We start from the raw sequence: 23,366 nt of genomic DNA, 5'->3' as shown, positions 1-23,366 counted from the left end.
CCTGCCAACCCTTCCTCTGTTAATTCTCCAGTCCCCCCTCGCCCCAGGCTTTACCCGGACGGATCTCAGGGCAGCTATACTGTTCTCTTTCGGCCGAAAGCAGGACCGAAATCGAAACCGTTAAACATCCTGCAGATTTCGAAAGACCTGACGGAGGGGTACAAGGCCATGACCGAAATCTCCAAGGTCAGACCCAACAAGCTCCGTGTCGTGGTCAGCGACCTGGAACAGGCCAACGCTATTGCTCGCTCCGAGCTTTTCACACGCGAGTATCGCGTTTATATACCCGCACGAGACGTGGAGATCGACGGTGTCATAACCGATTCGAGTCTGTCGGTCGAGTGTATCTTGGCAAGCGGTTTTGGCTGCTTCAAAAATGCTTTGTGTCACGACGTAAAAGTAAAGATCATAGATTGCAAGCAATTGCGGTCTGTGTCTCTTGTCAACGGCACAAAAGTGTACACTCCGTCAGACTCGTTTCGTGTTACGTTTGCCGGATCTGCTCTCCCTAGCCACGTCTAGATCGATCGGGCTCGTCTGCCTGTGCGATTGTATGTACCCCGTGTTATGATTGCACCAATTGCAAGCAGCTAGGCCACACAGCCGCCTACTGCTGCAATAAGGCACGATGTAGCAAGTGTGGAGAAACTCATGCGGACGATTCTTGCAGTGTAAATGCTGAAAAATGTATTCACTGCGGGGAAAATCAGCATGAGCTCTCCACATGCCCGGTGTACATGCAGCGCAGAGATAAAATCAAGCGGTCACTTAGGGAGCGTTCAAAGCGATCTTACGCTGAGATGCTGAAGAAGACCGTGACTATATATACTATAACATCGAACCCCTTTGATCTGTTGTCCTCTGATGAAACCAATTCTGACGATTCACCAGCGGGAACAACTTATGCCAATCCTGGGGCGTCTAGAAAGAGGAAAAATATTTCCTCTCCTAAACTTCCCCGAAAAGGTCCTAAGATTTCCCAAAGTGAAATGAAAGTTACAAACAAACCAAACAGTGCTGCGGAAAAACCGAAGCAAACTCCTCCTGGGCTTGCAAATTTAAAGTCCCAGAAGGAGTTCCCAGCACTGCCAGGAACATCTAAAACCCCAGTTGTTCCTTTTGCACTCCCAGTTGATGAAACAAACTCTGGATTAGTGAAATTTTCTGACATTGTGGACTGGATTTTTGAAACTTTCAATGTACCCGATCCAATTAAAATTTTTCTTACAGCACTCCTCCAGTTGACTGCCCAATGGCCCCTCCTTGCAGCAATCCTTCTATGCCTAATTCATCTGCGTATACGAAGGATTCTATCTCTGTCTTACAGTGGAATTGTAGAAGTATTTTACCAAAAATGGATTCATTTGAAGTTTTAATAAATAGAAACAAATGCGATGCATTTTCCCTTTGTGAAACTTGGCTTACTTCAAATATTGATCTTGACTTCCATGATTTTAATATTATTCGCCTTGATCGAGACACCCCATATGGAGGAGTATATTTAGGGATTAAAAAGTGCTATTCTTTCTATCGTATTAACCTCCCCCGATTCCAGGCATCGAAGTTGTCGCATGTCAAATGACAATACAAGGTAAAGAGCTTTGTATTGCCTCAATATATATTCCTCCCAGAGCACAGGTTGGGCAACGGTTGCTCTTTGATTTAATAGAACTTCTTCCCTCGCCACGTTTGATTTTGGGAGACTTCAACTCTCATGGTGTGGCTTGGGGTTCCCCCTACAATGATAACCGCTTCTCTTTAATCTATAACCTTTGCGATGACTTCGACATGACTATTTTGAACAACGGTGAAATGACACGTATCCCGAAACCTCCAGCGCGCCCAAGCGCTCTGGATCTATCCTTATGTTCGACGTCGCTACGGTTGGATTGCACATGGAAGGTAATCCTCGATCCTCACGGTAGCGACCATCTGCCTATTCTTATTTCAATTACTAACGGTTCAACTCGCATGCGACCAATTGACATTCCGTATGACCTCACACGGAATGTCGATTGGAAGTTATACGAGGAAATGATTTCAAATGCGGTCGAGTCGATTCAACATCACCCACCACTTGAAGAATACAACCTCCTCGCGGGCCTAATCCTCGACGCCGCGTTGCAAGCCCAAACGAAGAAATATCCCGGCGTAACGATCAAAGAGCGGCCTCCAACTCCGTGGTGGGACAAATAATGCTCCGATGTCTACACGCAAAGATCCGACCCCTTTTGTGGCCTTCCAGAAGGGAGGTATACCCGACGACTATATACGGTATTCGGAGCTTAATACCAAGCTTAAAAGCCTGGCTAAAGCAAAGAAACGCGGATATTGGCGTCGGTTCGTGAACGAGACGTCGAGGGAGACATCGATGAGCACTATTTGGAACACAGCCCGAAGAATGCGGAATCGCGTAACGGTCAACGAAAGCGAGGAGTCTTCAAGTCGGTGGATATTTGATTTTGCCAGGAAAGTATGTCCGGACTCTGTTCCTGCGCAAAACTTTGTTCGCGATACTTCCCCGGGTCACGACGCGATAGAATCACCTTTTACGATGGCAGAATTTTCAGTTGCCCTCCTGTCCTGTAACAATAACGCACCTGGGTTAGATAAAATCAAAATCAACTTGTTGAAGAATCTACCCGGCAATGCCAAGAGGCGCTTGTTGAACTTGTTCAATAAGTTCCTGGAGCAAAACATTGTACCGCAGGATTGGAGGCAAGTGAAGGTGATCGCCATCCAAAAACCAGGGAAACCAGCTTCTGATCACAACTCTTATAGGCCGATTGCAATGCTATCCTGTATCCGGAAATTGATGGAAAAAATGATACTCCGTCGTTTAGACCATTGGGTCGAATCAAATGGTCTACTATCAGATACTCAATTTGGCTTCCGCCGTGCCAAAGGGACGAATGATTGTCTTGCGTTGCTTTCAACAGATATTCAGCTGGCGTATGCTCGCAAAGAACAAATGGCGTCTGCGTTCTTGGACATTAAGGGGGCTTTTGATTCCGTTTCTATTGACATTCTTTCGGGTAAACTTCACCGACAAGGATTTTCTCCAATTTAGAACAATTTTTTGCACAATTTGCTGTCCGAAAAGCACATGCATTTTACGCACGGCGATTTGGCAACTTTTCGCATTAGCTACATGGGTCTTCCCCAGGGCTCATGTTTAAGCCCCCTTCTTTACAACTCTTATGTAAATGACATCGACGAATGTCTGGCAAATTCATGCACGATAAGACAACTTGCAGACGACAGTGTAATCTCTGTTACAGGAGCCAAAGCTGCCGATTTGCAAGGACCATTGCAAGATACCTTGGACAATTTGTCTGCTTGGGCTTTACAGCTAGGTATCGAATTCTCTCCGGAGAAGACTGAGATAGTAGTTTTTTCTAGGAAGCATGAACCTGCTCAGCTTCAAACACAACTAATGGGTAAAACGATTTCTCAGGTTTTGGTACACAAATATCTTGGTGTCTGGTTCGACTCTAAAGGCACCTGGGGTTGTCACGTTAGGTATCTGATGAAAAAATGTCAACAAAGAGTGAATTTTCTTCGTACAATAACCGGACAATGGTGGGGAGCCCACCCAGGAGACCTTATAAGGCTTTACCAAACAACGATATTGTCTGTCATTGAGTACGGGTGTTTCTGCTTCCGCTCCGCAGCAAACAGACATTTGATCAAACTGGAGCGAATACAATATCGTTGTTTGCGTATCGCCTTGGGTTGCATGCAATCGACCCATACGATGAGTTTGGAGGTCTTAGCTGGAGTACTACCATTGAAAAACCGGAGCCTGTCTTCTCGCATTCTTATCAAATGTGAGGTCTTGAACCGTCCTGTGATTGAAAATTTTGAAAGGTTAATCGAACTTAATTCTCAAACCCGTTTTATGACATTGTATTTCAATCACATGTCCCAAAATATTAACCCTTCTTCGAATATTCCAAATCGTGTCGACTTATCAAATACTTCTGATTCTACTGTGTTTTTCGATACATCCATGATAGAAGAAACTCGTGGAATCCCGGATCATTTACGCGTGCAGCAGATCCCCAAAATTTTTTCCAATAAATATCGAAACATCAACTGCGACAACATGTTCTACACTGACGGATCACTTCTTGATGGGTCCACTGGCTTCGGTATTTTCAATAACAATTTAACCGTCTCCCATAAGCTTGATAATCCTGCCTCTGTTTACATAGCAGAATTGGCTGCAATTTAGTACACCCTAGGGATTATCGAAAAAATGCCCACGGACCATTATTTCATCTTTACGGACAGTCTCAGTTCCATTGAGGCTCTCCGATCGATGAAAGATGTTAAGCACTCTCAGTATTTCCTGGGGAAAATACGGGAACATCTGAGTGCTTTATCCGAAAAATCGTATCAGATTACCTTAGCGTGGGTCCCTTCTCACTGCTCGATACCGGGCAATGAGAAAGCGGACTCTTTGGCTAAGGTGGGCGCAACAAACGGCGGAATTTATGAAAGACCAATTGCCTTTAATGAATTTTTCTCATTTGTACGTCAGAATACGATCATCAGTTGGCGAAATTCTTGGACCAGAGGGGAACTGGGAAGGTGGTTACATTCCATAATCCCCAAGGTGTCGACGAACCCGTGGTTCAAGGGGTTGGATGTAGGTCGGGATTTCATTTGCGTGATGTCCCGGCTTATGTCCAATCACTATAGATTTGACGCGCATCTCCGTCGTGTTGGGCTCGGGGAAAGTGGTATCTGTGCCTGTGGTGAAGGTTATCACGACATAGAGCACGTTGTTTGGTCATGCCCTGTACACCGTGACGCCAGGTCTAAATCAATAGCTTCCCTGCAGGCCGAAGGTAGGCAGTCGGCTGTTCCTGTTCGTGATGTCTTGGCGAGCCGTGACTTATCCTACATGTCCCTTATATACGTTTTCCTGAAATCCATCCACGCCCCAGTTTAGTCCTACCCCCTTCCGGAAACAGCAATCAGACCCGTACGATACTCTCAAGGCCCGAGGAAGACAACCCAATATGCCAGTCCGTAATATCTTGGCCCAGCAACGGAACATATTCAATATGCTGCTTACCTATGGCGATGGAAAACCATCAAACAACAAATCAGTGCTTTAAATGCGAAACATTCTAGCTTTAAGTTAGATTTAGGTTCAGCTCGTAGTCGGCAGCGAGGATAAAAAATTTGCTTTTAGTTTAGTTAGTTATTAAGATACTTTAGAAAGTAAGCTACCAGATATAATTGGCGCCGTTAAACATTAAATTGTATTTGTGCCGTGTCAAATAAATTATAGATGAACAAAAAAAAAACACAATGAAGTGATAATGAAAATTGAAGAATCACAAAATTGTCCATCATTTTATCAATCCAACGACATATTGATTATTGTTATCAATCTTTTGTTAAATCAGTATAACCGTTTGAAATCTTTCATTCCGACGTTACATCTTGGTTTTAGTTTTCGCGGATTGTATCTCGATATAGTGCGGTTAGACGTAGTGCTACGTCAAAACCTTTCTCCCCCTAAAACCCTCCATGTGACAAATCTGGTCCATTTACTTGATGAGTTCCCTAGTTGTGCAGAAATTTATGTTTTACTAGCTGACCCGTCAAACTTCGTCTCGCCTATTTAAGTGTTCAATTTAATAATTTTAAACATTTCAAATTCATTGATTCCTTGCGATTTGCTTATATCATTTGAAATGATTGGTTTTATCGGAATGACAACATCTTTGACTTTTGGCTTTTGTACATCACCTCTATTCCGGAAATATATTGAATGCATTTCAGTTATTTTCCCTGTTTTTTAGAAAATGAAAGTGGTCATCTTCGAATTCAAAATGGTGTCCAAGGTCAATGCTTGGCTTCTATACATCATTTCGATTACGGAAATATTCATATGTAGTAGTATTCTGTTATTTTCGGCTGTTTCCCAGAAGTTGCCATTTTACAATTCAAACTGGTGCCTGAGGTTAATTTTTAGCTCCTTGCATCATTCTGGTTCCGGTGATACACATATTGGGCGGTATTGGGTCACTTCAGGCTATTTTTCAGAAACCGTAAGTCGCCATCTTGGATTTTAAAATGGCATTTGAGCATGAGCGCATGAGCGTCATTCTGGTTGAAGGAACACTCATATTGGGTGGTATTTGGTCATTTTCGACTGTTTTCCAGACACCGGAAGTCGCCATCTTACAATTCAAAATGTTGTCTGAGGTCGATTTGTGGCTTCAGTGCATCATAACAAATCCGGAAATACCCATATTGAGTGGTATTTGATCATTTGCCGGAGTTTTTCAGAAACCGGAAGTCGCCACCTTGGATTTCAAAATGGCATTAGTTAACAGGTTTTGGCCTCTGAGCGTCATTCTGGTTGAAGAAACACTCATATTGGGTGGTATTTTGTCATTTTCGGCTGTTTTCCAGACACCGGAAGTCACCATCTTACAATTCGAAATGTTGTCTGAGGTTGATTTGTGGCTTCAGTGCGTCATAAGAGTTCCGGAAATACTCATATTGGGAGGTATTTGGTCATTTGCCACTGTTTTTCAGAAACCGGAAGTCGCCATCTTAGATTTCGAAATGGTATTTGCGGATATGCCAGAAAAAGGAAGGGTGTCGAAACATTATGTACATGTTTGTTATACCTGAAAACATTCACTGGCCAAATTTGGTTATATTTGCTTGATTGGTTCTCGAGCTGTGCGTAATTTGAGTTTCATGTGTATGGGATCCCTCCCTTACAGAAGGAGGAGGGGTATCAAACCATTATGGGTATATTTGTTACCCCTAAAAACATTCACTTGCCAAATTTGGTTCCATTTAGTTGGTTAGCTCTCGAAATAAACAGAAATTTGTGCTTCATTTGTATGGAACCCCTCCCTCACAGAAGAGGGAGGGGAGTCAAACCATTATGGACATATTTGTTACCTCTAAAAACATCCACATACCGAATTTGGTTGTATTTGGTTGATTGATTCTCGTGCTGTGCGAAATTCGTGTTTTATTTGTATGGGACCCTCCCTTGTAGAATAGGGAGGGGTGTCAAACCATTATTGATATATTTGTTACCTCTAAAAACATCCACCTACCAAATTTGGTTCTATTTGCTTGGTTAGTTCTCGAGATGTGGAGGAATTTGTGTTCCATTTGTATAGAACCCCTCCTTTCCAGAAGAGGGAGGGGTGTCGAACCAATATGGGCTTATTTGCTACTCCTGAAAACATCCACATGCCAAATTTGGTTCCATTTGCTGGGTTAGTTTTTGAGATGTGCAGAAATTTGTATTTCGTTTGTATGGGACCCCTCCCTTCCAGAAGAGGGAGGGGTCTCAAACCATCATAGGAACCTTTCTCGGCTCCGTCGATCGGTTAGGTAGTTTCCGAGCCTATATGGATCAGACAGACAGACAGACCGGACTGCATTTTTATAGGTATAGATTTGTATGGGATTCCTTCTTCTCTTTCGGGGTGTCGAATCACTATGAAAAAGGTTTATGCCCCCAGAAACCGTAGTTGGAGGTTTGGTTCTATTTGCTTGTTTAGTTCTTGAGTTGTACAAAAAATACGTGTTTAATTTATATGGAAACCGGCCTTTCCAGAGGAGGGAGGGGAGTCGAACCACCATAGAAAGATGTCTTGCTCCCAAAATCTTCAACATACCTATTCGGTTTCATTTGCATGATTAGTCCTGAATTAGTCAGAAATTTGTGTTTCATTTTTATGGGAGCCTTCCTTTCTAGAGGAGGGAAGGGTGTTGATTTACCACAGAAATATTTCCTACTCTCATAAACTACTCCCCTTATTATATTTGTGCTTCATCTATATGGGAGCCTTCCCTTCCAGAAGCGTTTATATGGGTCAGACAGACAGAACTCCATTTTTATATGTATAGAAGATTATGAAATTTTAAAACTGTAGTCGAATTTATTGAACACGCTCTCCATTGAAAGAAGAACTTTTTCAACTTCTTTTTTGATTGTAAACTTAGAAGTTTGGTTTGAACGCTTTATTTTCATCGTAAAAAAGTATTTTAAGATGTTCTATATTATATATGCACACAAAAGATCCATTTGTTTGTAATTCAAGTACATTTATTGATGTCAGTAGATTAACTTACATAGATAACCAGTCACCTTTTTTATTCGAAACTCCTTCTGATGGAAAATTGAAAAGTTAAAAAAAGGGTAACAGCAGGAAACTAAAGTTTTAAATGCAAATAGCAGACAGACAACTAGTTAGTGTGAACTGAAGTGGTCCTCTGTGACTGTCTAGTGCCCTTTGCATTGCGCTGCAACGAAATTACATACTTGGCCCTTATACCATTTGCTACAGGGTTGTTTTGACTGCCTAATTAAAATATTCCACAGTCTCGCGAGCAACATTTTATTTAAAGTTATTCCTTCGTACACCAGACTGCATATATAAGTGAACTCTGGCACAATAGGAATCGGTTGCAAATTTTTCGTTCAACTCGTTGTGGATTTTCAAACCTCCTATTTGAAGGTTATAAATTTCGTTTCGGATACGATTGACGAGTTAAATGTCTGTTAGCGCAGCTTATATAAATGCATCGTTTTGTTTGTATTAAAATTCTCTGCTGATATTCAGATAATCACCATTCCAAAGCTCTCAATGTGCGGCAGTGGGATTTCTTTCCGCAGTCAATGTGCCGACTTACACAGGACAGTCGAAATGGAGTTGTACCGGGAACGCCCATCCAGTCGTCCCAATCAACATCAGCCTTGCATCTCAGAGGGCTGTCAGCCGGCACCAGAAGAGACCCGCGTTAGTTGCAGCTGGTTTGTCCTCACTCTTATCGTGCTGAAATAATTTTATTTGTTGAACTCAATTCATTTGCATAAAGCCAACAGACAGTGGCGGCTATCGACCACGAGGGCTAACTCTTGGTGGAGAATGCTCAATGACCTGCTGCACCCGGTGATAATGGCTGACAAAACTGGCAACGCTTTCCGAGTGACAAACAGTCCGTGCTCGCGCTCGGCTCCAAAGGTGGATTGGCTGTCAGCGCAAAGGAGATGCAGCAGGCAGCGAGAGCGAGACAAGGATTGCAGTTTATAACAATCTATTCAACTTAATCTTCAGATGAGAGTTCTGTGGGGAATTAGTTTTTCCTCCTTTTTTGCGTATCTCACTTTAGACTGGGTTTGAAGTTGGGCCGCTAGAAGCATTAGTTGGACCTTCTGATAGAAATTTAATTCAGTTTGGGGGATGTGTGTCGGGCTCGGTGCCAGAGGTTGTAGGGGTTTTTTTTTATTGAAGGTGTTAAAATTGTTTTCGTTTTATTATCGCACATACTAAATTGTGGAAAGTTCACTTAGATAAGGAGTATTGCTTAGTGTCAACATTTGTTAGAAGTTTATAAATAGTTTCGCTTAGCGTGAATTGATGAATAACAAACTATATAATGTCTTTATCAGTTGAAGGTAGATTTAGAAGAGTAAAATAAGTTTTGGAAATGTTTTATTCAACATACCTTGCGTGATTTTACACCACGGTCACTATACTTCTCCATTGACTGATTTTTAATAGCATGACTGAAATGGAAATAGAGATACACCGAATACCAGTTAACATATACGTATGCACTCGAAAACGATGAATTTCATTTGATTATTTTCAGTATATTTATTATAATACATTCCAACAACAATTAACAACATTAATATGTACCATATTAATTTCAACGTACAATTGAAAAACTCAAATTAATCCACCACCTAGCGGTTTCTCATTTGAACTTGTTATTTGTTAAAGCAGATTAACACGAACACTTCAATTTTCAGAAAAAAATACCCCTTGATAATATTTGCTAGATTAATTTTTCAGTCCGATTACAGTAAAATTCAATGCGGTGTAATGAACTAGAGCTTTACTTTGACACTAATTTTGTGGAAATCGGTTCAACATTCTCTGAGAAAAGTAACTGAGTTTAAGTAGTCTTCGTAATATGTTTCTTTTCAAAGCTGGATTTCACATTTTAAAACACAGCAGGCAAAGTAATAGTCCGATACACATACGTACAGAATGAGACGGAAAATTTGACTACTCTTGGAACCGGTTGGAATAATAAACACGAACGCACTCCTAACAGGTAAAATTCTTTTTCACTATCGAAAATCATATTAGAACTTTCATTGCAAAAAAAAAAAAACATTTAATACTTTGGCGGTAGAGGCAATCCGAACTAGTGCGGCTCAAAACCAGCATCTAATCTTCATGTTAGGAGCGGATGAACAACGTGATGATGTCAGCGTGAGACTCTAAACAGAGCTGACACGATGGTCCCCCAGCGAGACAAATGGTGAGGAAAGGTTCAACAAGCCGCTCCGTAAACACCAAACGTGGCAAATATCGAAGAAGTAGATACGGACAGAAGGTGTGGCAGAGCGAACATCGAATGGCTGCCTTTTGCTAGAAATGTGACACCATCGACGCAGTGGAACTTTGCAGCCTTCCTCTGGTATGGTAGTCAGAAGTACTTTCGTCTTCCGCAGAGACATCCACAAAACCATCTAAAGGTCACCTTACTTACAAGTGGAGAACCAAATCGACCACGTTCTAATCAACGGAAAATTCTTTTCTAACATCATCAATGTTTGCACCTACCGCAATACGAATATAGATTTGGACTGCTATTTGGTTGCAGTATGTATGTGCTCAAACTCTCGACGGTGCACAAAACGCATCGAAGTCACTCATCGAACAAATATCGAGCAACTACACCAAAGTTGCACAGGAGTACGCACAGCAGCTGGTAGCAGCACTACCAATGGCGTAGCTACTCATGAAGATGTCAGGTACGCCATAACTAGTACTGCTACTGTGACACTGGGTCGACGACGAGTGGAAGAGAAGAATGCAGCACGAGCGAGAATGCTGCAACACCAAACGAGGGCCAACGTGGAGCGCTACCGACGCGTACGGAACAGGCGAAACTCGGTTTATCGTGAGAAGAACCGCCAGCAAGGTAGCAGGAAGATCGAGATCGCAAGGCGCCGAAGGAACTGTACCGTGAGAATGACACACGGGAAGCTGAAAAGTTCCCGCAAAGGCTACGTGCCGCAAGCAGACATGTGCAGGGACCAGGACGGCAACCTTCTCACGAACAAGTGTGAAATGATCAAGGAATGGAAAGAGCACCTTAACTGAGATATAGCAGAGGACGACGACGAAGTAGCAATAGATCTTAGTTTAAGCGTAGATGACGAGCTCCTTACACCCAAGAGGTTAGCAAGGAACCCGGCTGGCATTGATGTAGAACTACGTCTTTTAAGAAGGTCTATAGTGGTGTAGAATGATAATCTCAAATCGAAACAAGAAAAGAAATCATGTACAATCTCTAATACTTGTCATTCTCTGGTTTCAACGGATTTTCCTCATACCTGCAGTAATCTGTTATAAAATTAGCTGCGCATCCGAATGCATAAAACTGTACAAATATTTACTTTTTTTTTACTTTGTTGGCTAACGGACCGTTCACCGGTCTAGGGCCGAACAAATTTGAGATGTCCAGCTTCTCCTGTCTTGGGCAGCCGTTCTCCAGTCTCCCCGTACACCAGCAGACCGTGCATCTTCTTCCACCACGCAGATCAACTGCGTGTGAGGCCTACCACGAAGCCGACGGCCTCTTCCTGGTTCTCTACTGAAGATAGTTTTGGCGGCTCTCTCATCAGGCATTCTGGCTACATGTCCAGCCCACTGAAGCCTTCACAACTCGTGATTCATGCGCCACACTCCATCTTCCAGTTTACCGCCAAGTATCGATCGCAGAAATTTACGCTCAAAAACTCCGAGCACTCGTCGATCAGCTTCCTTCAGCGTCCATGCATCATGTCCGTGAAGGGCCACCGGGTTAATCAGCGTCCTATACAGTGCTAGTTTTGTGCGAGTTTGCAAACTACGGGACCTTAGCTGGATACGTAGACCGTAGAAGGCCCTGTTCGCAGCTGCAACTCGTCGTTTTACTTCACGGCTCATATCGTTGTCACATGTCACAAGTGTACCAAGATAAACGAGTTCGTCAACCACTTCAAATCGTTCCCCATCTATCTCCATCTCAGCACCACCACCGCGGGGACTCCCACGCTCTCTGCCAGCTACCATGTACTTCGTTTTGGCAGAGTTAATGACAAGCCCCAATCTCGCTGCTTTCCTCTTAAAAGGTACGAAGGCCTCCTCCACGGCCTTACGGTTGATACCGATGATATCGATGTCGTCCGCAAAACCAAGAACCATGTGAAATGTCGTGATGATCGAACCGTTTCTTTCCACGTATGCTCTTCGTACTGCACCCTCAAGAGCGATGTTAAACAGTAAGTTGGAGAGCGCATCCCCCTGCTTCAGTCCATCCAACGTTGTTGTTGTTTCGCCAGGTATCCGCACGCACGATTTTGATCCCTCCAGCGTCATACGACTTAGCTTAATTAGTTTCGTAGGAAAACCATGTTCCAGCATGATCTGCCACAGCTCGTTTCTTTTCACTGAGTCGTATGCCGCCCTGAAGTCCACAAACAGATGGTGAGTCGGTAAGTTGTACTCCCGGAACTTATCGAGGGTCTGTCGCAGGGTGAAGATTTGACCCGTCGTGGAACGCTCCTGCCGAACGCCAACAAAGGATTCCGTTAACGGTCTCAATCAGAAGAACAGGATACGGGAGAGCACTTTATATGCGGAGTTGAGCAACGTTATGCCTCGATAGTTGCCACAATCTAATCGATGGCCCTTCTTATAGATAGGGCATATGAGGCCTTCCAACCAGTCATTCGGCATTTGTTCGTCCGGCCAGATCGTTAGTACTATATACATATGGCCTTTCCTCTGGCCGCGGCAAAGTTTATCAGCCTCAGGCCGTTTTCATTGGTTGACGAGTGATGGCTATGCCTTCCAATGACCGGACGGAAGAATTTCTCCCTCCCAACCTGTGCGTTTGCGTCTCCGATGAAGACTTTTACGTCGTGTTTTGGGCACTCGTCATAGATTCTTTTAAGCTTGTCATAGAACTCATCTTTGACTTCATCGGATTTGTCGTTTGTCGGTGCGTAGGTGTTGATTAAACTGTACTTGAAGAATTTGCCCTTAGTTCTCAACACGCATATACGGTCATCTACGGGCCTCCACCGGATGACTCTTATATTATATTTTATATTAGCTTACTAGCAAAAAAAAAATCTACGCCCATGTGAGCGACCTTCTGGCTGTTAGCATGCGTGTAGGCATGTTTTTAATTTCTTTCTTCGTTTTATTTATCAACTCCTACTCAGTTTTCGCGACAAAATTGTTGGTGTAGATCTTACGCTCCAGGTTTGCCCAGAAATTCTCGATGGGACGCAGCTGGGAGACGTTGCGCCAGCTCGATATTCAGCCGCTACATCTCCTCCAACGTTTGCTTCGAGTAGTGGGCTGACGCCAGATCCGGCCAGAACACCGCGTCTTCGCCCTCATGCTATCATGATGAATGACGCAACTTCCGGTAGGCACTTCGTACCTTAAATTTCTCCAGACCGAAGCAAAAGAAGAGCTGCTTTGTCATCCATTACTCGCTGATTGTCAGCCACAGTAGCACTTTCTTGGGGAACTTGATAAGTGAAATGAACTTCACCTCGGAACTCATTTCCTTCGTGGAGGAAGTAAAATACGAAGTGCCCTGCCAGTCGATACCATCTAGGATGAGATAGGTCTCGTCGTTCAGCACCTCTGCCACGTTGCGATTCACCGAGAAAGTCGGCTTGATCATCTAATTAACGATAATAATCGTTAAAAATCTGTCCACGTGGTATGTGGATGGCCCTTACTTGTAATCCCAAGTTTCCGAGCACATCCACCACTTCGAGTTATTCATCGTCCGTGGGAGGCAAATATTGGTTTCTCATGAACTTTTTTCTGTCATATGCTTGACGTATTGATTTCTAGTCCAAACATTCTAGATTTTCTGCTCTTAGTCTGGCGTAGAATGCCTCCACTTTCGCAAATTTTTTTGTAATAATGTTGAAGTCGTACGCCAAGACAATGAGTGACTACCACTGGTAAGATACGTACGTCTTGTTTGGACGACCCGTCTTTGAACTTCGAACAGATTGTAGAATAGTCCATCTCAGGTCTCGACGCTATGCGCACTGCAAAGAGATTTGAGAGTGTTGTTACAGTTAGAATAAATATAAGTACCGTATACATGAAGCAGAGTAATGAATTACGCAGTAGACGAAGGCACACGCAATATGCCACCAGAAAACACTATTTTGAAGCAGTTGAAATTTGACAGCAACCCGCTGCCAGTCCGCCAGTCTCTAACCAAAGCGACGCTGCTAAAAAATGCCAAGAAACAGGCAGCACGGCTTATGAGGAATAAAAACGAACTGTCAAACAGGAGACAGCCAACTCGATCGAGAATTTTTTGTTCTTTTTGGGTGAACGACTTCTCACCTGCACATCGCGAGTCAACCGCGGACGGAGTTAATTCTGGGTAAGAACAAGTTGCAACCTCACATGGCCACGCCATATTGAAGCCATCGTCCTCGTTGCAGACGAGCCGTCGAACGATCAAGCCAACAACGGACAAAGTCCCGCTGAGGCATTAAAGAGAGAAAACCAAGAAAGGCCCTCCAGAGAGGTAACAAAAATCATAAATGGATTAGAAGATACCTGTACTCACGTGGTGATTTGTACACAGGGTCCTTTTTCCTCTTTCTTTTTCCCTTTTTTTGTTCTGTGGTGCGGTGTTCCGAATTTAGGCGGCATCGGATTCGAACGGACTGTTCGGAAATGTGCAAGTCGGCACGGGAAGGACTGGAGCGGCTTGAGGATTGGTACACGCAAAAGTTGGATGGTGCGAAACCAGTACAAAATTGTGCGTTTTTAGCGCAATTGTTGATGTAATTAGAACCAGTACAATGATTGCGTGTTGGGCATAACGCAATTAATGATCTAGCGTTTCTCCAATGTATTTGGCAGCTCCAAACTACCACACTTAAACAGTTTCAACTGGTATCAAGCAGCATTGCAAAGTGAGCGAGAAGCAAAACCATTCTTCTCCTTTCTGCTTGAGGACGAGACATATGCTACGCTTTTCAAGTCTTTTGCACACACGCTTTCGATACTTTTTCTTCTTCATGCATTCACCTGAATAGCAGCAAGCACGCACCGACAGTATGAGTGAGATTAACAACACTTGTATCAAGTATGTACAGCACGGGTGTCTCGCTCATTTCGTGAAGCAACGAGATATCGCCTTGCGCGTCGCAATCCGAACCGAAAGAGAAGCGAAAGAGCAACCTGCAAATTGTATGTGACGAGCGAGAGAGGAATTTCTCTCGTCGCTTGAGAAAAAAGCGCGAGCACAGAATGACAAATAATAATGATTCACAATTTACAAGTGTTGCCATAAAAAATCAGCAACGCTTTTGTGGCTTTGTGGAATAGAGGGTTTTGCGGTTAAGCTAGCGTTGATTACAAAATGTTGTGAACAGAATTTTGTTTCCTTTTTTTTTGTAAATCATTCAATGGTACTTTTAATGACCAAATCCATCGAGATAAATCGATCGAGTGTTATAGCTTCTTAAATCTAGTGAGTTCACAAGTTGTTGTTTGCTGCTTGCTGTGCTCCATGAGTAGCAGTAACTAATATACTCGACGTGAGAAATAAAGTGTCGGTATATGATACATATTCTGATTTCATTGTATTCATTTCATTGTATTTCAATGTATTCGCAGTACAACTGTTGCGTTATGCGTTTCACACATTTATTGTGCGATTTCTGTGCAACATTTGTGCGAATCGGGAAGACACAATGATTGTACAAGACTTCAACTTTTGCGTGCAGCTGGGAGCGGTGGCAGACTGGTGTTGCTGGACGGACACCGCGAAGACCGGATGGCAGTCAAGTGAGCTAGATTAAGCAACGTGTGGTCGCACGGAGCGCGAAATGCCCGGCGACAAAAGTTGACAGGAAATGAAAAGCATAGGAAATTAGAGCGGGACGGGATGAAGAAGGAAGGAAAATACACAGAAGTTGTTTGAGTAGATTTGTGGCCAATTTTCTTCAGTTTTGGGAAAAGCCTTTTTATGATGAGGTTAGCATATAGAAAACCTACAACAGTATTCCTGATACGGACACGTAGTGTATCACTCGGTCTAAGGTAGCTTAAATAAGTCGCGTCAGTTTATCCGGAAAACCGTAGTCTATAGCTGGTCTCGATCGACTTTATCATATGCTGTCTTGAAGCACGTGATGTGTGGGTACGTTATAGTCCCGGCATTTCTGTAGACTGTGCCGAAAACTTGATCCGTAGTAGCACGTGCTTGCATGAAGTCTGCCTCGTGTGGACTTGCAAATCCTTTTAATGAAGGCGACAGACGACGGCAGTCTCTCTTCCTTCGAAATCCTGGAGATTACCCAGGGCTCTATCGGTAGTGTGCCTGAACTACGGCTCTGTTGTTCTTTGGTGGTCCGTGATCTTCAGGATATCTAGGACTGGAACACTGCCATCGTTTGTAGGTACTCCAAGGTTAACTTCACTTCCGCCTCCTTCCGTTGCTCCGCTGAGATACTCGAAGAAGAACTGCTTCCACCTATCTCCTACTTCGCGCTCACTTGTGATCAGGTATTCATATATGTCCCTACGTATATTTGGACTCGGTGTGTGGCCTTTACGGGATTGGTTCATCTTCTCAAAACTTTGCGCGTGTCATAATTTCAAAACAGTTGTTTCACATCTTCACAATCTCTTCCGCCATTATTTGGCCGCGTTTCTCTTATGTCGATGCCTAGACAGTTTTCCAATCTCTTCTGCTCCCCATCGCTTTCTGGCATTTCCCGTCAAACCAGCCATTTTGTCGGCACCTCACCTAGTCCGATGGCCGAACGTAGCTTGCTCCATCCATCGTCGAGAGTTGAGGTACATATTTCCTCCATGGAATGTATTGCTAGTCAAGTAGGCGTGCGTAGTTCTCAGTAGTCTGCTTCAGCATGCTTCGGAGCTTCATATCGCTCAGAGTCGTCGGTCGTCATGAACCGGGCTTTCGTTCGATGCTCTGATTTTTTTGCCAGGATGTATTAGATGCCGGAACAAGTGTATCCGGCGTCCACAAAGTGCCGCACAATGTCCGTTCTCGACGCGGCGGAGTACCGTTCTTTGAACTCGCACACTTCTGAACAGTGTAGCGTCATTTTTGTTATTAGTGATTTTGGTTTCCACACTTCTCCATAAGGTGCATTCTTGAGCTAAAAGCAGAATTAAATGTGATGCTGATAAATGTATAAATGTTGTTCATCAATTTGGATGAATTGAATCCAACAGCATGGCGCACTGCAGACGTCAACTGCTGGCGTAAAATAAAACATAAACCATCAACATTGGGTGACATATTGAAACAACGGATCGAATTTTTATTATACGCGAACGAACGGACGAAAGAACTTTGGTGCCCTTGTGGCCTGAGATGAAAAGACAACATTCCAGCCAGGAGCATAAATAAAACTGAAAAATGTCCACTACCCGCAACCCAACGGTAAAACTGCCTCAATAGAAGTATAGAAGTCACTGTTGCTGTCGCAGAAAACAGAAGGCAGTATGAGTAAAACAAAACGTAAAAAAATGATGATATTTGCGAAACGTCTCATTGTTGGGTGTCGAACGTTCGACAATGTTGGTTCAATCCGGAAAGACATTCGGGTTGATTTAAACCTACGTTTGTAACAAAATGTTTCCCCTTCGAGAGGTGGCTATATTTTGAGGCTTTATCCCTTCTGCGGGCATGGATGATACTGCCATTAATTTACTTTATATCATAAGCCTTTGAACTGCGTCCATTGCCGTCGTTATTCATTTGGCAATACATGGTTTATGTAATATTTATTATTCTGGTACTGTATTAAGCGTAAAATCACTCGGAACCGCTTTTTTCTACACATTTGTATTTAACGAAGCGTTGCTCTTTTTGTATTCTTTCAGTGGAAGCTTACAATGGAACACACCTGCATCTCCAGAAGTTGGAACGAAGACAAATGGGAGCCTACCTATGTATAGCATCCAACGATGTTCCACCTGCTGTTAGTAAGCGGGTCTCGCTGAGTGTTCATTGTAAGTACTGATTATAAATTGGTTTGGTTATACGGGCTGAGATGACAAGATGGAGGCGCGCTTGAATTACTTAAATTGAAGGTTTGTTGGGTGTTTTTTCTAATACACAAACAAATCATAAGAATTAAACTCGCTCGCATCTTTTTGAAACTTTATAAGACTTTATAAAATCTCAGAACTGAGGCTCACCACAAACATTAAACCTCTGTGTAACGTCAAGAACAAACATAGTATTTTAAATGAAAATATGACGAAATATGGAAAAAAATCTAATGTTAAAAACCTAAATTATGAGAGTAAAACTAGAATCGAGTATTATGCAAAAGCATCAAACAACTCAAGCAATATAGAGTGCACAAATTAATGCTCCATGTTTGTATGACATAATCGTGTTTTATCATTATTGAGGAGCCCTGTCCCTTCAGTAGCCCGAAAATCTGTCATTTGCCCTAGTTTCGTACGGATACGCCAGCAAGCTGTCGTTTTTTTCCCGTGTCAAAATAGCTCGTACGGCCAATATGTGCTGACAGCTGCCAATCGCCAGTTAAAAGCATTGTTGTCTGAATTAATTATAACCCTGCCCCGTTTCAAGCGAATGTACCTTGGCTGGTTTAATTACAGTAATGCACGGCACGAGTAAGGTTGCCTTTTACTGATTTCCCGTTTGCACACTGTATCAAGCCGTCACATTCGAGGTGATGCAGTGCCTTGCCTACTTGCTTGCACACTTCTCTAAAAAAATTCATTCTCTGCTCCATATCTTCCAAATTGCGACGATTCATCTACCAGTTGCGCCATCAGTGCGTCCAACAAGTCAACTGCTGGGAGCCCCACTAGGCTCGGATGTCCAGCTGGAGTGCTCTGTGGAAGCTTCGCCAATGCCGGTGTCCTACTGGCTGAAAGGAGGCCGCGTACTGCCTAGCAATTTCGCCGGCTCTATCAACAGCAATTACGAGCAGGGTCAAACGAGACCGGAAATGCTTCTGGACGGGTAAGGTCAAACGGTACTTTCCGCACGGCCCAGTAGATGGGTTTTTATTATTGCTTTTATGATTGCAATCGATTCAAGTCTTTCCTATTTAACGCTATTCTGTTGTGTATGGTTCTTTCTCGAAACTTAGGCCCAAATACGGAATCACCGAGGAGCGACACGGATTCCGAACGAATATGCGCCTGGTGGTGCGATTCTTTTCGCCGAACGACGTTGGCACCTATCACTGTGCTAGCTCCAATTCACTGGGGCGAGCGGACGGAACGATGAGACTGTATGGTGAGTAGATAGATGATGATATGCTGGCATGGCACCAGCCGACTTGTTCGTAATCGACAAAACTTAACCGTGTTCGTGGGATTCTTCTGAACAGTGGCGTCGTCGTCATCGTCCTTTCCGCACTAAATTGATTTCGTACATGCAACCTTTCTCCAGGCCATTTGGTGTGTAGGATGTATATTTTTCGTCGAATTTGATGATTTAACTGATCGAATATATTCAATATTATTCAATTTGTTACGAAAAAGCTTACCAGAAAAAAAAGTTCACTCTCATCCCACGAGAAGCCACCACTATGGTCTGCTCTAGCTTTTTTTATTTACACAGTTTTATTACTTCCTTTTTGCCGAGTCGGTCTTTATGGTTTGGACTTATTTTTATACTTTCCTGTCACGTCCTAAGCTGGCTGATCTCGCCCAGGGGCAGTGTATTAACATCTTCTTATGCGACGATTTGCCGAGTAGGTACAGCGGAGTGCAATTTGTGAGAGCGTTCCATCGGCAAAACAATCATTATACAGCATCGATTAGGATGGGAAATGCTTCGACCGCAATTAACCTTTTTTTATCGGCTATTTAGATCGATTATTTGGAACTAGAAAGGCAAAAGTCGTTTCTGCCTGTTTGTTTCGAGCCGTTGAATTGCTTTTACACATGAGGAAATGTCGTTTTTGCAATTGTGAAAACGGAAGGTTTTGTGCTACATTTTGCCTTAAATAATACCTTTTATGTCTTTTTACGAACATATATTTTGAATACACAATCGAATACAATCGATTTACACTTTGTATATTTTGACTGCCACATCGTAGAAAATCATTCTAAGACCAAAAAGAGAAATACAAGCAGCTTTCAAAAAAAAAAAAAAATGATTTTTTCAGTTATTTGTTCATTATTTAAATTAAAAACTGTTTTGAAAAGATATGCATCGTAACTCACCTATCACGAATGCTTATAAGATATCTACCAAAATTTGAACATAGACAATAACATCCTTTGTGAAAACAAAACATAAGATATATATATATATATATATATATATATATATATATATATATATATATATATATATATATATATATATATATATATATATATATATATATATATATATATATATATATATATATATATATATATATATATATATATATATATATATATATATATATATATATATATATATATATATATATATATATATATATATATATATATATATATGCTAAATTTTGCATTTAAATCAAAATACAAAGCGATGAAATATGATTCTTTTTTCACTTAAATGTTTGTTAATGTTCAGGAGAGCCATTTGAGGAAAAATAATTGTGACGTCACACCCTGCGAAGAACCCAATGCTCCGTCACGAGCCTTATAATTAAAGTTTAATTTTGTTCCTAGGAGGGCATAGCCTTCTGCTATGCTTTAGTCAGGCGAAACATTTGGTTCCCTTGACAGAGGACCGCGAACGACTCTGTCAACACTCTATGTATCAACATATTATGCCACAGGTGGCAAAGAACTTCGCGCAGCCTTCTGCTGTGCCACCGGCAAACAAACTCGACCAAAATAAACAAGTTTTGTGTTATAAACAAAACGCCGCCTGTACTTTAGCAGTACTAGATTAGGTTAAGAGATTAGTAAGGTAAACAGAGAGTGGAGAAAGTCTCTCGCTCTGAGTTACCGGTAGGGTATATTTAAGTAGTGATGTTCGAAAATAAAGCCAGTTAGTCCACCGTTATCTTGTGTATTAATTCCGCGCCAAAGGCGCGTACAGGGATATTTAGTAGAAGAATTCCCTGGTAGGTTATAACCTACACATCTGGTGACAGCGGTGGGATTTAATCGGACGTATCTCGGAAGTCAGACGCGGTCGTAAACTCGGTCGTAGTAATCACGCTAAGGGAGCAAAAAGAAAAAGTAGTGGTTTAAATATCTGTGGTTCAGTGAAAATTGAAATAGTTTTTCGGAGTTTTAATCCAAGTAGTGCTCGCGGAAGAAAAAGAGTGTGTTATTTAAAGAAAAAAAAAAAGGGAAAAAAAAGAGAACTGAAGAAAAAGTACTTAACGATTTATCGAGGTCAGCAGCTTGGAAAGTAGTGCTGCTAGTGAAAGAGAAAAAAAAAAGAGAAACGAAAATCGAGGAAAGACGTTGACAAAAAGTGTTCTCTTTTCTCGCTTTTTGCATGGAAGTGAACTGAGTTGGTGGCAAACCCAAGCGAGTGACATTCGTATGCGGGGAAAAGGTGCTGTGTTTTGCTGCTGAAGACGACTTGTAAAGTGCGATCGTTTTTTTCATGTAAGTGTCAGTTTCGACGTTGGCAGATATTCGATATAGTGAATTGTCGTATTAAGAAGGTGCCGAAGTTACGTAGTGGAAATTGAAGTCAACAACGATGACCGGCCCTGTGTCAAGGATACTCGGGTGAGTGAGTCATTTCCTTTTTTATTATGCGGCATATTGCAAAAGCAGAATAGGTGTTAGACGGTTATGACCATAAATGTCAAGATTAAAAGAGCTTAAGGATTATGTCTACCAGGAGTACCATAATCTGAGCAATAACATAAACAGGCCGAGAACGCGGGCGGCAGTCGCTAATAGAAGAAAATTATTAAGCGACGCCTTAAACGACTTTTCGGAAATTTTAAAAGAGTATGAAAATTCGAATTTAACGCCAGAACATTGGAATAGATTAACAGATCAGTACACACTCGTTCAATCGAAAGTGTGTCTGGCATTGAAAATCTTAAATAACTCGGCGATTGTTCCTGAGCCAAACAGAAATAGAAGATTATCAGAAAATTGTCTTGAGTTTGAGACATCAGATCTTGCAGAAGATCAGTTGGCGAACTTAGAGCGATCGGTGATTTTTGAAGATCCCCGCTTTCATCGACCCTTGTAGAAACTCAGGAATCAAGGGGTGAGAAGCACACAGTGAATTAACATCTATTGAATATTTTTTTTTTTTAAAACTGATAAAACAAAAAATTACCAAATATAAAACCATTTAGGAGCTATTGACGATAGGAGAGAACGACGGAGAGATACACATTAGGAGACATAAATGACCTTGGAGACTACATTAGGCGAACTACAATCGTAACAAATCTTCAGTGGTTCGTAATAATAACGATTTACAGGTTATCACATCTTCTTGGGTCGAGAGGCCAATTTGTATAAACAATCAATTCGCGCCGCTGCTGCGCGGTTGATTTTATTTTTCAAACGGCAAGCAATAAAACTCTCGGCACGACAAGTGCACGCAAGCGATTTTCGTTCATTTGCCCAACAAAATAATTAAACTGGCAGAGCGGGAAGCAAACGGGCGGTAACACCGCTAGCAAATCGAATTTAAGAACGCAAACAGATACTCGCAGAGCTGCGCACATGGAAATCACCTTAATTATTCTAAGAGAGAATTTTAGCACACGGGTGGCTACGTTATCGTTAGCAAATATAAAAAGGGTAAAGTCGCATTTCATTAATGTCCAATAAAGAGCGTGAGAGCGGTAACTACGAATTGCGCGCTCACACGTTGCATACAAAAGTTAGTCAGTTGTACTAATTGTCGGGTACGCTGTCTCTGTTTATGAATTTTGCAGTGTTATTGCGATCAGCTGTGCCAGCCACGGCCAAGGTCGTATTTTGTAAGCATCAATTTTAATGGCCAATGGTAAGAACGTTTTGCTACCATACATGGCTTACCAGTAGCGGTGAATTGCTAAGAGGGTAAAAAAAATGGATACATCTATAAGCGCAACGCGCGCAGCGATGGTGACATATCCACCGGAAGAGTAAATAGTAACTGACGGCAGAGATATATAATGTTGGAAGTTTACGTTAAAATATTATCTCATGAATAAGGAATGGCACCTTACGCCATCTAATGTAACCATTAACAATCTTTGATTAATTTAATTACACTAAATAGAAATGATTTTTTTTAAATAATCATTTAATTACTATGAAAACCTAAAGTTATTTATT

At 42.2% G+C, this 23,366-nt stretch overlaps 1 protein-coding gene across 4 annotated transcripts in view; it reads left to right on the top strand.

The window, feature by feature from the left end:
* The window catches only part of LOC129732763 (lachesin), a 319,022-nt gene that overhangs the window by 207,973 nt on the left and 87,683 nt on the right, over window positions 1–23,366 (top strand). For all 4 annotated transcript variants that reach the window (XM_055693966.1, XM_055693963.1, XM_055693964.1 and 1 more), the window contains 3 exons: window positions 17,982–18,110; window positions 18,900–19,101; window positions 19,232–19,380. In XM_055693966.1, coding sequence (XP_055549941.1) covers window positions 17,982–18,110; window positions 18,900–19,101; window positions 19,232–19,380 — 480 coding nt within the window. The remainder of the gene's footprint in view (window positions 1–17,981; window positions 18,111–18,899; window positions 19,102–19,231; window positions 19,381–23,366) is intronic.

Source organism: Wyeomyia smithii, chromosome 3 (assembly GCF_029784165.1).
Source record: "Wyeomyia smithii strain HCP4-BCI-WySm-NY-G18 chromosome 3, ASM2978416v1, whole genome shotgun sequence".
In the NCBI taxonomy this organism is placed as follows: domain Eukaryota; kingdom Metazoa; phylum Arthropoda; class Insecta; order Diptera; family Culicidae; genus Wyeomyia; species Wyeomyia smithii.
The sequence above is the reverse complement of the archived record's forward strand: the minus strand, read 5'-3'. Positions and strand labels throughout refer to the sequence as shown.